Source organism: Opisthorchis viverrini (assembly GCF_000715545.1).
Source record: "Opisthorchis viverrini unplaced genomic scaffold opera_v5_11, whole genome shotgun sequence".
Classification (NCBI taxonomy): Eukaryota; Metazoa; Platyhelminthes; class Trematoda; order Opisthorchiida; family Opisthorchiidae; genus Opisthorchis; species Opisthorchis viverrini.
The window spans coordinates 2518996-2533398 of NW_008751667.1; the positions used below are offsets into that span (position 1 = coordinate 2518996).

Below are 14403 nucleotides of genomic sequence, written 5' to 3' on the forward strand. Positions count from 1 at the left end.
CAGTATCTTATCAATCTCAAGGCTGATGCTGCAATGATAGGACATTCCAAATTCTCTCGGCCTGATATGGTATGCAAAGTAACTTCCAAAAGGAAGTCAAATTCAAAACGAACTCCAAGAAAACCACCCACACCCTGCTGGTCTTGTGAAGAATGGTACTATTCACGTCAATGTCCCTACCGGAACCACAGGTGCAGTAAGTGCGGTCGAAAGGGTCACAAAGAAGAATGCTGCAGAGACAACTTCAGGAGCTCACGCAAACACCGACCCGACAAATGGACGCATGCAGAGGCCATGACCGCCACATTCAGGATGAAATCACCCGGTCGACGTAAATCCGTCACATTATGTATCAACGGCACGCCAGTTACCCTCCAAATGGATACAGGTTCTGACCTCACTCTGATTTCAAAACGAACCTGGAATGTAATTGGAAGGCCACCAGTGGAACCAAAAAAGTGCACCGTTCGTAATGCCTCTGGTGGAAGCCTCAAACTGACCGGGAAGATGAACTGTTCCGTAATGTTCAAGGGGATTCGACTGAATGGTACTTGACACCTCACGAACTATACAGGCCTTGATCTCCAGGGCTGGATTGGATTAATGAGCTTCAACTGTTGGATGAACCCCTCATTGCTGTTTGTGATGAAACAACTGCAAATGGCTCCGATATGTTCACGAGAACATCACCTTCTGACGATTTTGTGGTCGCCACAGTCACAGCCAAACCGGAGACCAGATGGAACACACGCCACGCAGCGGCTATTCAGTTCCTGGCACCAGGCACTGGTAGCCCTCTCACCTCAGGCCAATTCGGTGAACCCTGCCAACGGCCCGCAACGTTTCACTCGTGGTCTGAACACTTCGGTGTACAGTCCCAGGTTCAGGCGGCTCGTTCTACCGCTATCCTGAAAGTCAAGGAAGGGAGGCCAGCAAGCGGAACGCCACAACAGTCACACAGAGACCAGCCAGCAGCTGGTTCAATGAAAGTGCTAAGGCCCGGCGCCGATTTCAGCAACGGGCGAGAATGTTGTCATGGAAACGGAAAGCACCCAGAGGCCATGGCCGCACTTTTCAGAATAAAGTTTTCTGTCCAATTCAAAATTTGTCACACTGAGCTTCGACGATATAGTATTTCGTCATGGGCTTTAGGAGGGCTCTGACCCTAGTTGTATCAAAACAATCCTGGAGTGTGACTTACAGGCAAAAGGCTGAAAGGCAATACAGGTAGCCCAAAATTTCTGTGTTAGTACCTGGCGGCCAACCGAAAACCTAACTGCTGTGTGACGTTCATTGTTGTTCATTACAGTGATACTCGATGTTTGTTCCCAGCTGGTGGGTGGCATGCCGTCGGGAATGACTCGGGGGTTTGTGGGTTCTGTGTATTGCGCGAAAAAGACGATCATGTCATAAACCGTGGGAATTTTTCGATTTAGAGTTGGTCACGCCATAAGAGCGAGGGGAATGGAACACAGTTACCGGGGCACTTATCTAATTTTTGGCTGATCATATCAAGCTAAAACAGGATCAGGATGTTAAGATTTGAGGCTGGTGGGCAAATTAGAACGAGGGATGGCAAAAAGCTCATCCTGCCTAGCGCACGACAAGAAAAATTAAAAGCGAAAAATGAGGAAAAGGAAGGAGGAATCTGGTGAAGTAGTGGGAGTATCATGACGATTTATCCTGTAAGTTTGAACTAAAGTCCAAAACTGACGTTCAAGCCGCTCAGTATTCGCACACTGAGATCGATTTCTCGAAACGTACGCCATTTTCAGGCGTGCCACTTCATTGTGTAGAATGTATATGTTAATATGTTATTGAAAATAATTTACCACAGAGATTTAAGTGAGAGAGAGTCCTCAACAAAGAAGGCCATTGTAACAGCAATCTACAAAACCAGCGACCGATTATCGCCTAGAAGCTACAGGCCTATAAGCGACACTTGCGTGCCGTGCAAGGTGATAGAAGGCATTCTGAAGCGAGCCATCCTGGATCACCTTACTTCCAACAATCTGATATCTCCAGCTAAACACGGATTTCTCCCAAACTGTTCTTGCAGGACAAACATGCTCGTGTTTATGGGCAGCTTAACCCAAGCCAAGGACGAAGTACTCATATCGGATGCCATATTTTTCGACTTCTCAAAAGCATCTGGGTCTCCTCAGACTTGTCCTTCTCACTAAACCATGAGAAGTCGGCCCAAAAGACATTCACCATTTTACGGATGATCCGACGCACCTTCTCCCGTATTACTCGCATGGACTTCCAAATACTCTATGGGGCCCACGTCAGACCGTTCCTGGAGTACGCCAACCAAGTTGTCTACTCAGGACGCATGAAAGACTTCACTCTCATTGAGCGCGTCTAGCGGGCCGCTACGAGAATGGTTGCCGGCCTCAAGTCCGTGGACTACGAAACGCGTCTCGCGATGCTTGATCTCTTTCCCCTGGAGTATCATCCCCTCCGAGGGGACCTAATTCTTACCTACGCCCTGTTTGAACAAAGCTTGGCCAACAGGATTTTCACCGTTGAGCCAGCAAGCACACGGCAAGGACATAGTAAGAAAATTTTCAAGCTCAGTGCGCACACATTCATGCGGCATATTTGTTCTCTTTTCCGATGGTAGCATCCTTCCTGACGTTTGTCTACGCTCCTTCTATAACTCAATTCGATACACTACTAGACATTTATTTATGCGAATCATCGTGCTGGCATACATACTGCCTTTTGCTGAGAACATAAGGAGCTGAACGACAAGGACAAAACTGATCCGTGAAACTTGGGCAAATGCCTCGATCCTGTGTATCAANTGAGAACATAAAGAGCAGTGCTACACCCTTTTTTCACTTGTGCCCTTCAGGTGAACGACAGCCACTGACCGACAAGAAGAAAACCGACCCGGGAAGCTTGGGCAAAGGCTCGATCCTGTGTATCAATCCATGAATCCGTGAATTTGTGAATTTGCAAAACACCACAAGTCCCTTTGCTTCCTTCTCCGTCCTTAATGGTAGATCAAGAGCCACGGTAGCTCTACACAGCCATTGATGAAGACACATGAAAATCAGAACAACTGTATTTATAGGGTAGTCACAGTGTGTTCCGCAAGGTCGTGCCAGAATCTCCGTGAGGGGGCGGGAAGCGTCGAGTCACAGGTGCTTGACTGGGATTGGCTGGCATTCTGACCAATCAGGGCATGCCTTCGTCTGGTCCGTGTCCTGCACGTGACACTAAACGGTGCGCTGTTCGGTTATTGGGGACGGCTGACCCCCAAACATGAGACCATCACGCCCTAAAGGCGACAAGCATTATGCTGGAGCGGCACTGGCTGCGTGACAGGACTGTCTGTCAGAATCACATCATTTTCGTGTGTTATCCAGCGGGAGACAGCATTTGGAGTCACACCCGGGTTAAATCAAGTGTTCCACTCTTGTCAAAATCAGTCTGCTGGATAAACTGCATGATCACATAGCACACTGTTCAGTGCCTCTGTTTGTTTCTCAACAAACCGGTTTGGATGCGGATGCTAAAGATAACCCAGCGTTTAAGATATGAGCTTCAAACATTTAGTTTCGTGGCTTGAGGCAGTTGTTTTTTGGAAGCCCTTTTAGTATTTTAGCCCTCTTCCGTTCTCTTGTGTGGTTTGGTGCCGCGAACGAACCGTTCTGCTTTCCTTTTCGTTGCAGCAGTGGTGCAACGACGGGACGGGGCCCCGTTTCCGGTTCTCGTTGAACCGAAACGGACTTAAACTGAAGCGGTGCTGGTTAATCGCACATCGCTAACAATCGATAGAATTTCCCGGGTGGGTCAGGTAGTTCTACTGAATTCCAAGTGTTTTTTCTACTTCACGTTCCAGAATCTCTTCCGCAGAATCTTCTATCGGACCAGTGTCGTATGCACGGCACATTTGCACAATTCCACCATCAATGGTCAGAATGTTATGTATGTGTTTGATCGCTCTTCAAAGCTGAAACAAAGAATCCGGTCAACACAATTGCCAAATCCACATTTGTATGACTATGTCCGTGAAGAGATTGCATCCAGGTTGGCTGACCGAGTCTGTGATATATCTAGGTGGGTTGATGTCAATAACATTTAGGCCAATTTCTCCAGTGGTCCCAGTTGTGATTTTTGTTTCTACTTTGTTCCGAGGGGTATATGGATGTCTGGAATATTATCTTCGTTGTGACTGAAAAAATCGTTCAGCTGCAGCACCCTTCCGGTGCCTAACTGCCATGCTACCCGAAGATTGCACGAGGGCTGGGATACTGGCAGGCCGCCCAAGCCTACACAGGGGAAGTCGAGAGGCAGAGGTTGGGTTCGAACCACGGACCTCCCGGTCAGTAAATTCGCGCTCTAACCACTTGAGCCATCTCGCCTGACTTGGGAGTTTGTGGAGCGCTTGAAAAGTGAGAATGTCCTTCAGAAACGGGTGGAACTGTTACGCTTGTCTCGATATCGATATCTGACCTCTGACTACTGGGTCCAGGCGTAGGCAGTCCAGGGGTATTCAACTACGGCTGGCAGACTTTGTTAGTGAAAGGGCTGCCATGTTGTTGGATTCAGCGCGTGGGAATGCAGATATCTAGACGTGTTTATCTCTGATTAGCACTTGGGTCCTCCTCTTCTACTATCCATTTTCTCTCCACCCCGGGACACTTACAATGAATGTTTTCAGCCTCACACCAGTGAAGTCCAGTCTTCCCACCCCCTTGCTTCTGTCTGAGTCGGCTAGTATTGCCCTCCAGTTTAGTGGCCACTGGTTATTCCTTGATTGTTTCCAGACTCGAGATAGCTCAGTGGTTAAGGGCGAACCTACTGACCGGATGGTCCGTGTTTCGAACCCGACCTCAGCATCTCGACTGTTCTTGTTACAGCTGAGTGACGATTAATATTATCAGTATTTTTCCGGACGCATGTGATTTTCTTCCACCAATGTGTCTTACTAGGCTTATTCCATTGATCTGTTTTGCTGGTTATCACCCTTTCCTTTTGTCCATTCGGGAGCAGGCTATTCTAGTATTCGGGAGTCCCAATGTAGTAACTTCCCGTTTCCTCGGCGTTTCCAGGAAGTTTGCCGTCGCTGTGGATTTGGGCTGTGGACGTGGCCATCTATCCAAATATCTAACCACAGACTCAACGGATTTGTTGTTTCAGTGCGACAGTTCGATCGATGTTTTGGTAAGTACGATATGATATTCGTTTCTTGTTTTGTTCACATCTACATTAACCTTTGCCTTATCTTGGTAGCATGGCACGCGGAAGCCAAAAATAATTTTCAGCCCTTTCATTTTTCAGTTTTGAAGTAAGGGTTACCAGCTGACGGGAGTCACCGCCTAGCTATCTTTTCGAAATTTACAGGTATCTCACAGATCCTGATAGGCGCAAACCTTCATACTTATGAGCAGGAGATATTCAGGGTCTTTCGTCCTCCCTGATGACCTGGAGTATGTGTGTATTAATCATACTTTGAAAGCGCTGAGGTGGTTGTGAATTTTCAGGGATTATCAGAGCTTGTCATGAATTGTGTGTTTAACCCACGAGGTTGAATGACTGCATGGGTGTTGATTACGTGGTGTAAGCAGATCTGCTTCGAGCGCGAGATTTTTGACCCCCTTATGTACCGTTAATTTTCGTCAATTATGCTTCGTTTCGCTGTCTATTTTTTTCTCTCCGCGCAACGACCTTGGGGCCTTCTCGACATAGTGTTTATCAGCTGTGATTAGCCGGTGGACTGTTCTTTTTAGAGCATATTCCAAATTATAAAACTTTCAACTGTAGCTCCTTTCTGTGCTTAGCTGCTATGCCTTCCGAAGGAATCACAGGGGCTGAGGCACTGTCAGGTTGCACAGGCCTAGACAGGATCAGTGGAGGTGCTGGATTTGGGTTCAAGTTATGGACCTCCCGGTTAGTATGTTCACACCTTAACCACCGAGCTATCTTGAGCTTACTCCAAAACATGGATTGCAATGGTGGGTTTGGTATCGAAATCGCTTTTTTGTAACCACATCTCTTTCGAAGTTGATCACATATGCTCCGGTTTTGCTTGACAATCGGAGCAATCAAAACTGTTCGTTATAAAAGGGAATCTTTTCAGTGTTATCATTCATCCGAGCATCCACCAATTGTCCACACTTCTCGTTAGGCGAAATTCCTCTTAAACAATGACTAAAGAATTGACAGGTTAGCTAAGCGTTCGCCCAGCAACTGCTATCCTAAAAAGTATTAAAAGAATTAAACTATGCTCTTCTGGTGCTCTTGAAATACTTGAGAGATCAAAAACTCAAGGACGAATCCAGCCTAACAATCGTGAAGATCTCATACCATCTCTGAATCATCTCGTATGGTGGGTCAAGGTCCACTTTGGCTTTTGCTCATCCACCTGAATCTCTTGTTAATTTAACCAAGATTTGATTCACCGTGATGTGGTATTATGGTATTATGGTGAATAAACAGTGCATGATCATGCGCTCAGTTGTAGACATTCGTTCTTGGCGGACTGGATTCTGTAAGTGTGTGTCCTTCGCTCTCCCCTGTTCTTATTTTTACGCCTAGAGTTTCTTGGACTAAATCAGTCGACACCGGCTTTGATAAGTGTTCAGTTCTTGGCAAAGGCCAGGTTTTTGCCTTTACTTACAGATAATTTACGTTCTCGTTATAGTGCATTCGTTAAGTTGATTCCCTATTTGGGTTACTTATTTTTATTGGAACTCTTAACTTCTCGCCCAACCCCACCCCAGAATCAATGCTCCCAGTCAACAGATGTTCCAACAGGCAACATCACATCAGATGAAGAAGCGCTTCCATTTCGAAATGATTCGCTTGATCTAGTCCTCACGTGTCTCAGGTAAGTTCGTGCTCCCAGAGTGCATTTCAAAGATAAGCTTTCCTATACTTGCCAGCCACACTTAACGTTTCTAGCTTGTAGAGCTCATGTGGGAACCACAATACACAAGGATACTCGGAGCTGTGTTGTACTGTTGTTTTAAATGACATGAAGGGGGTGCAGACAAATGTCCTCTTACGTGCTAAACCGGGTATATTTCGCTACATCTCTTCGGGTATATCTTATAAATAAATGGAACAAAACAAGAGCCCTTACTTTTGGGATGTTAAAAACAAGTCAATCACGAAGCCGTGCCAACGGCATGACTGATTGTAAGTGTAACGGAATGTTGTTCGTTGAGCTTATCAGTTAGTTTGCAAATGCCTCGTCACCGTTCGGGTGGACATCATTGGCGCGCGCCTGTTTTGGTTAGCTAAAAGTTCAGATATAGTTTTGTTTGACGGAGACTTGAATGCGTATCTATGACTCGATTGGATGATCGACTGGGACAAGTATTGGTACGTATGGATAACGACAAATGACTGCTCTGGCCTCATTCTGACTGCACTTTGTTCTTACCTAGTATGTCTGACTACGTGGTGCCAGCCATGGATCCAAATTGACCACACGGCCTTTAGTTACCGATGGCTTGGATCAACAATCGAGCACCGCTGCTTTTGAAGCACTTTTGCTCATTCTGCTCTCATCTGGACTCGCTTCTTGGGGCCGCGCAAGGGTTGAACAAACCGTTTAGGAACAAAAAACGGACAAATCTTGGACGAATTTATGAGAATCATCTTCTGGTGTCTCTTCTAACTGCTCCGCCTTCGGTTGTTAACCCATACTGGAACGAGATTATCGGATCTTTGCACAGTGTCAAGAGTCCTCGCCTGCCTCACGGCACCCTAGCTTCTCTCAAGCACTAGATATCAGAGAGAACAGTGGCACTGCTCCACTTTCGGAGATACGTTCCCGTCGATCCCGAACATAATGCAACCTGATGAATCATCCGGTGTCAAGTGTAACTTAACTTGCCCACGGACTGTGAAGCCTAGTGGAAACAGAAGGTTAAGGAAGTGGAAGGTGCCGAGTGACGTCCACAGTCAGCGCTTTTCTGATCTGTTTGCCTCTGTCTGGGAGAAGGAGACTGTACCAGGCTAGTAGGTAGAGTCTGTAACAGTGCTGTCTTTGAAAAAAGATACATGTGATGGCTAATTACAGAGGGATATACTTAGCTGTAGTTGTAACGAAATTCCGCGTCACTTAAGACATTGACTCAAGAGCAGCGAGCGGGATTTCGGTCTGCTAGGAGTTGTGTTCACCATTTCCTTACATATCAGGTGTTAGAGCAACGCCGTACATATAGACAACCCGCAACCATGGAATTCCTCGTTTTCGAAGACGACTTTGATTCTGTTAACCGAATCGTCCTCCCTAACGTAATTGTTCAGCAAGCAATGCTCCGAAATTTGTTACATCTGCTGTTGTCCCTGCTTCAATGCCTAGTGCTGGAAAAAGGCTCGCCAACAAGGAACACAACAGCTTTATTGCCAACAAGCTGATGCGACAGTTATAAGGGACCTCGCACTATTCGAATGACATTGAATACGAGAGCTGGAGATGTGCTCAATTGGATACAGCCTACTGTATGCCTTCAGGCTGACCATATCTGCATCAGGATTTTTAAGTAACAACCTAAATCGTGAAATATACTAATTTTTCGCATACACCTCAACTAACAACACCCATCATGGTTCACTGTTGTCTGACGAACTCCCAAATTTCTCCGGACGGCAAATTTCGCAGATGTTGTTATTTTGACTGGCAGTTGAAAGAGTCGATAGAAATGTAGACTATCTTGGCAGCGGGGGATTGTCCTGGAACCACTTGTACGCCGGTCACTAAGCCTGTCTCGAGCGCAAGTGTGAGCACGGTGTACCGGGCGCTTACTCCTCCACAACCAATTAGATACTCCGCCCCACTACATAGCAGCTAGCCGTAGATAGCCATTTCGTTCTCAAGGTTGTCACTTCTCTTTGAACACACTCATGTCACACCTTGGCCGATGCGTGTGTTGTAGCAGAAGGGAAACCACTCACCAGTATAAGATTCACTGTATGAAGGATGTAATCGGAAAATTAGTCTATCCGTAGCAAAACAATTCATTCGGTCGATCGAAAACTGGTTCGGGATTCGAATTGTCCTTAAATCGACGCTTGACTGTAGGCTTCTTAAAACAAAATCGCAGTCCAATCTTAGTGGGACCTCACAGCGATCCGTATTCCTGACTACAGCAGTCAAGAGGATCTCACCAGCCTGACGTTTTAGCAAGACCTCTTAGAGGACAATTCAGCTACAGTTGGACTGGTGGAGAGAAGTATTCGCCGAAGAAAGCTCAAGAAATGAAAAAAAAACAGTGTCAGCTAGACACTGTTGAGATGGTTATTCGAAATGCTGGTCCCGGATGTCCAAGTGGATAAGATCTTGGACAGGCTGTTCGAACTCTACTCAAACACCTTCAGATTGTCTGTCCCCTTCCTGATAATCCGTGCACATGCTATTTCACAAATAATGAAACATCACAAACGAGAGATTCAGCTGGGTTCCAGGTGAGTTTCTCGAAAAACCAAATTAGTATGCAAATGAGTGTGTTTCGCTAAATGACGTAAAAAGCTCTACCTGTCATTCATTGAAGTCATCAGAAGAAAACAAGGTTCAAATGTCTGGCTCAACTCCCGTCGTCTGCTTCGATGTATGGAACATTTCGAAGAAAAGTGTGGGTGGTATGAGGTTCCAAAGATAATGTTGGATGCATCGTCGACTTCACACTGGGCTAGGAACTGCCGGACTCCTTTGAACATGAAGTCAGCAACTAGGTAAACTGGGGAAAGCTTGACCAATCATCTAGTCCTTATTGTTTTCCCCTTCTTGTTTTTGAATGCTCAACAGTTCTTCGACGTTGTGGCAGAAACCATATAAATCATTGGGGAGCCGACGCAAGTGCCGGATAGATGGTAGTTATGCTTCCTCACTGTGGGACAGGATGCCTGAAGTGGTTGGAGCGCGAATTACTGACCGGAAAGTCCGGGTTCGAACCCGACTTTTGCCTCTTCACTTGCCCTGTCTAGACTTGGGCAACCTGGCAGTATCCCAGCCCTCGTGCAACCTTCGGGTAGCATGACAGTTGAGCACCGGAAGGGTGCTACAGCTGATCGATTTTTTCCCCCACTATGCAAAAGGTGTTCAATGTAAATGCGGAATTCATTGGATTATCAGTTCACCTTTCATCTTCTTGGAGTTGCCAACGATCTTAGCCTACACAGGTGTATCAGCACCATCGAAGAGCAGAGTCGTTACAAGTTAACGAAGTCGCACCAACGTCCTAGATTAACCGGCCACATCTCTACTTTAGGTTAACTTGTCGAAAACCGCCGCACAAACTAGGCCACTAATAGTTGTCCTTTTCGATTCCAAGGTCGTATTCAACCAGCTGTGTTGCCAATATATCCAGCACATTCCCATGGTCGGTATGCTCCAATATTCATCGACAGAAGCAAGTTTACAGAAAATATTCCCCTCATTTCATAACCAAACGTGGTTCTCCTCGGGACTGTATTTCGTCTACTTCGTCATCATCAGAGACAACAGGGTTGAGGATGGTGCTTCATTGTCATAAAACCACTTAGTTAATCTAGTTTTATTTAGAGCCCTAGGGTGAACAGGAGAGAAAAGAGGATCCAGGTGAGGGTATTCTCTGACACGAAGATGTCGCTTTGATCGACGCCATTGTGTTCATTCTCCTCCCCCTACTCACCAACTCGCTATTGATTTTCCATGTATTGTACAGCTGAACTCTTATCTTTATCCTACGCAATCCACTTTGGTGATCCGAACCTCCGTATGTGAACATACGGTGCACCATTTCCACACTCGAAGAGCTGTGCTCGTTTTCTACTGGAACTTGGTTTTATTCGAGAATAATCTTGCGCGTCTTAGTTTCAGAGTTTCGTATACATTAGTGCTGTTCACTTTGTCGCGCCTCTGTTTCTTACCCTTAATCATTTTCCTATCTTTATTTGGATTTAAAGGACTTCCCTGCAAATGCTGTCCTCTTTGGAAAAGCAGTGTCGCACCCAATTTTGTGTGAATTTTGACTGGTTATAATCTCGGTAGACAGTCAGGCATGAATGTCAATCCCCAATTATTATTTTTACTTTCAGCCTGCATTGGGTCAACGACTTGCCGGGCATATTGCGACATGTAAGTGATGAAATCGGTTTACCCGAAGGCTAGCTGTCTAGTGAACTTTGCGGGATTTGTCTGTGAACACTGACTTCGTGTCATTAAACTCGACCTTTCTACCATAGACTCACCTGTGAAGTATTTGATTGTCGTCTTCACCTTGAAGAGGTTGTCCGTAACATGGCACTCGTGCACAGTCAACTTGGTGCAATGCTCACTCATTAAGAAATTTACCCTGCATGTTCGGGAAACGCCATCCTGTTTATTTTCTAGAGGGACGTGATGATATTCTTTAGCATTCCATCGTAACTGTTAGTAGGTGGACTCTGATCCCACTGCTGTGTTCTGTCAACCAGCGAGATGGCTCAAGTGGTTAGAGCGCGAATTTACTGACCGGAAGGTTCGTGACTCGAACCAGACCTGTGCCTCTCGACACCCCCTGTCTAGGTTTGGGTAACCTGGCAATATCCCAGCCCTCATACTTCCTTCGGGTGGCATGGTAGCTAGGCACCGAAAGGGTGTTACTGCTGAATGATTTTTTTTATCAACCAGCAGTCATCAAAGGTCATTTGGCTTCAAGCAGCCTCCGTCCTCACAATCCCTGATTCCAATTATTGCGAACTTCTTACTTGTTTCAGTGTCTCAATGGATTTTGACATTGCTTACACGTTTTGTTCACTCTTCACAAGCCTATACCGTGTTCATCTCATTGATGTTTCCTTAGGTTTTTCGTGCTCTGAAAAGCGATGGCTGTTTCCTTGGTGTTATGTCAGCCTCCGATACTCTGTTCGAACTCCGTCTATCGCTTCAGTTGGCCGAAGTGGAGCGATTGGGTGGTTTCGCACCTCACGTTAGCCCCTTCGCTGATAATGTGGATATGGGTGAGCTACTCCATCGGGCTGGATTCAATCTCATCACATTGGTGAGTCAGCCGCAAGATTCCTACCTCTGACTGGAGAGGATAGCAGTCAGGTGTCAGTATCCTGACTTAAATCACAATACAATACCCCCAAAATGCTCTCGGACAAAAAGGCTCAAGACTCTTACTGCACGAGTAACGGACGTATCACAAATGCGGGATATATATATATATTCAGTGAAGCAGCGCTGCGGAAAGCTTTCTCGCATCGGTTGCTACCAGAACGACAGAACTCGTTCTTATAGGGTTGTAACGGTCCCGTGTGACGCGCTCACCCTACAGAGGTGGCCGTTGTCGAATAGGCTTACTCTAATTAAATAACCCTCCCTCCTAAACTCGCCAAAGCGCAACACCCCCCCCCTGCAGCGTGGCATTTTTAGGACCCCACTCCCGCTAGAAGGGGGGTGTATAACTACCAAACCCTGAGACGGTATTGTGGGTGAATTCAAGGCACTTGATGCTGCGGCACTGACGGTCCAAAGCTAGCCAGATGTACCTATGCTTTGTTACTCCCATGGAATAGGAAGACTTTAGTAGGATACTGAGTTCACCATGGAGCGGTTCCTGTTACGTTTAGAAAATAACCTATCTACCTGTTCGGAGCTCTCACTACTTGCCTGCCAGGTTGTTACCACGTTTAGGTACTTGGAACCATAATTGACTGCTTTAGTCGTCTGTTGCCTAATTTGAGCAGTAGCAGAGGTTTTACTTATTGTTGTGACCATCAGTATTGTTGATGAATTACCTCTTCTAGTGAACTGAAAAGCGCCTTCGAGTACGGAGTTCTCTATTGATAAGCGAGCCAGACGATCACAAGGTATCAGACGCGAATGTAAAAACCTCATTTTCAGTCTTTGAAAAAGCCGGCATCCGCAGGCGTCTTCCTGAACTTTCTTGAACGTCTTGTGAATCCTACGCGATAATCACCAAACATTCTAAGACAGTCTAGTAATTTTCAAATCAACCTTCCATCAGATGCAGGGGAGGCGCTTTGGAGTTTTGACCAGGCATTACTCGCACACTCTGTCAGTACTATGCGCCATTACACTAAAAGCACCTCGACTGGATCTTGAATATATTGTATCGATGTGGGAACATGGTAGACTGTATGTCCTAGCTACGAATTTCGATTTTTGGATTCTTTTGCAGGACGTAGAGGAGCTTGTGGTACACTACCCGAACATGTTCTGTCTGATGGACGACTTGCGTGGGATGGGTGAATCAAACGCCATAGCGGATCGACCCATCCACATTCATCGTGATGTTCTTTTGGCTGCGTCGGCTATTTATGATGGTGAGCCTTTTTCTTTCTTTTCTTGGAGTCCCTTTACTTTGAAGTCACTTCGTTTGGATTGAAATGTAGATGTGGTCACAGTAAGGAGATTCCGTTAATCTGGACGGCTCGCTGATTTTAGGGCTTTGAACCATCGTTCCTGTGACCCGGGAGCACACTGCTACGGGAAGTTGTCTTTTGGCAGCCGGTCACTATCTGTGCCCTCTGTACGCATGTGTGAACTATCTTTGTAAACATACATGGATCTGTCGCGAGCCGCACCTGGACAATATTAGGACAGGTGAAGACAGTTGAATCGTCTCCCTAACACAAAGCGCACGTCAGTGCCATAAGATGTCCTTGTTAGAGCTCTATTGATCTCCGGTGCACTTGGTACAAATTTGGTGGCTACTTTGGCTCAACCACAGCCGATCTGGTAGCACAGCCGAGTGAAAAATTATGACGGCACTCATGTCATGAGTATGTGTTGAGTGTTTTAAGTGCCTAAGTATTATTGCAAAAACCGCTTGGGAAGTGACCAGAAATAACGGCTCGTCTGCCTAGCCAAATGTCGTCACGGTTGGACTACCACTAATTATGGTCATCGTTAGCATCTACATGGCTCATATTGTACTCTTATTCACAATACGGTAAGTTGCTTGTGTTGGCATATTTTACGAATTTTAACCGACATATGTCGGCAAAAGTCTTTGTAAGTCAGCCGAAGAGTTTGGTGCGCGCCAACTTTATGGGGAGGTTTGTCGCATTCTTGTGGTCACCTTCAGACCTCACCCTTTTCCTACTCACTGCATTACGAAAGTACCCTTAATTTGCGAAAGTGAGGTTGCGATCCGACCGTAAAGTATGGTGGACACAGAAAGTCGAAGAAATGGAAGAAGCCCAGAAAGCCGGTAATGCCCGAAGATTATTTCAGTTGATCCGTGCGACCGGCCCCGGAAACCACCTGTGAGCGAGACCATCAAGCATCAGAACGGAACGACCATCTCGAAGAAAGAAGAACGCGTCGACCGATGGGCTGAATACTTCGAACAACAACTGTCATGGCCACCAGCCGGCACCCATCTAGAGCCCACAGGTGAAGTGGAACCCTGGACGGTGAGCGTTGGACCACCTACGGCCTCGGAG

At 46.3% G+C, this 14403-nt stretch overlaps 2 protein-coding genes across 2 annotated transcripts in view; one reads left to right on the forward strand and one right to left on the reverse strand.

Annotated features, from left to right (window-relative positions):
• Positions 1-14403, reverse strand: part of T265_01084 (hypothetical protein) — a gene marked incomplete at both ends in the record, with an annotated part of 23066 nt that overhangs the window by 5987 nt on the left and 2676 nt on the right. The gene's annotated exons all lie outside the window — the stretch shown is intronic.
• Positions 2788-14403, forward strand: part of T265_01085 (hypothetical protein) — a gene marked incomplete at both ends in the record, with an annotated part of 15689 nt that continues 4073 nt past the window's right edge. The window contains 7 exons of the mRNA XM_009165028.1: positions 2788-2927; positions 3868-4071; positions 5067-5178; positions 6738-6844; positions 11044-11083; positions 11790-11987; positions 13134-13278. Of these exons, the coding sequence (XP_009163292.1) occupies positions 2788-2927; positions 3868-4071; positions 5067-5178; positions 6738-6844; positions 11044-11083; positions 11790-11987; positions 13134-13278 (946 nt within the window). The remainder of the gene's footprint in view (positions 2928-3867; positions 4072-5066; positions 5179-6737; positions 6845-11043; positions 11084-11789; positions 11988-13133; positions 13279-14403) is intronic.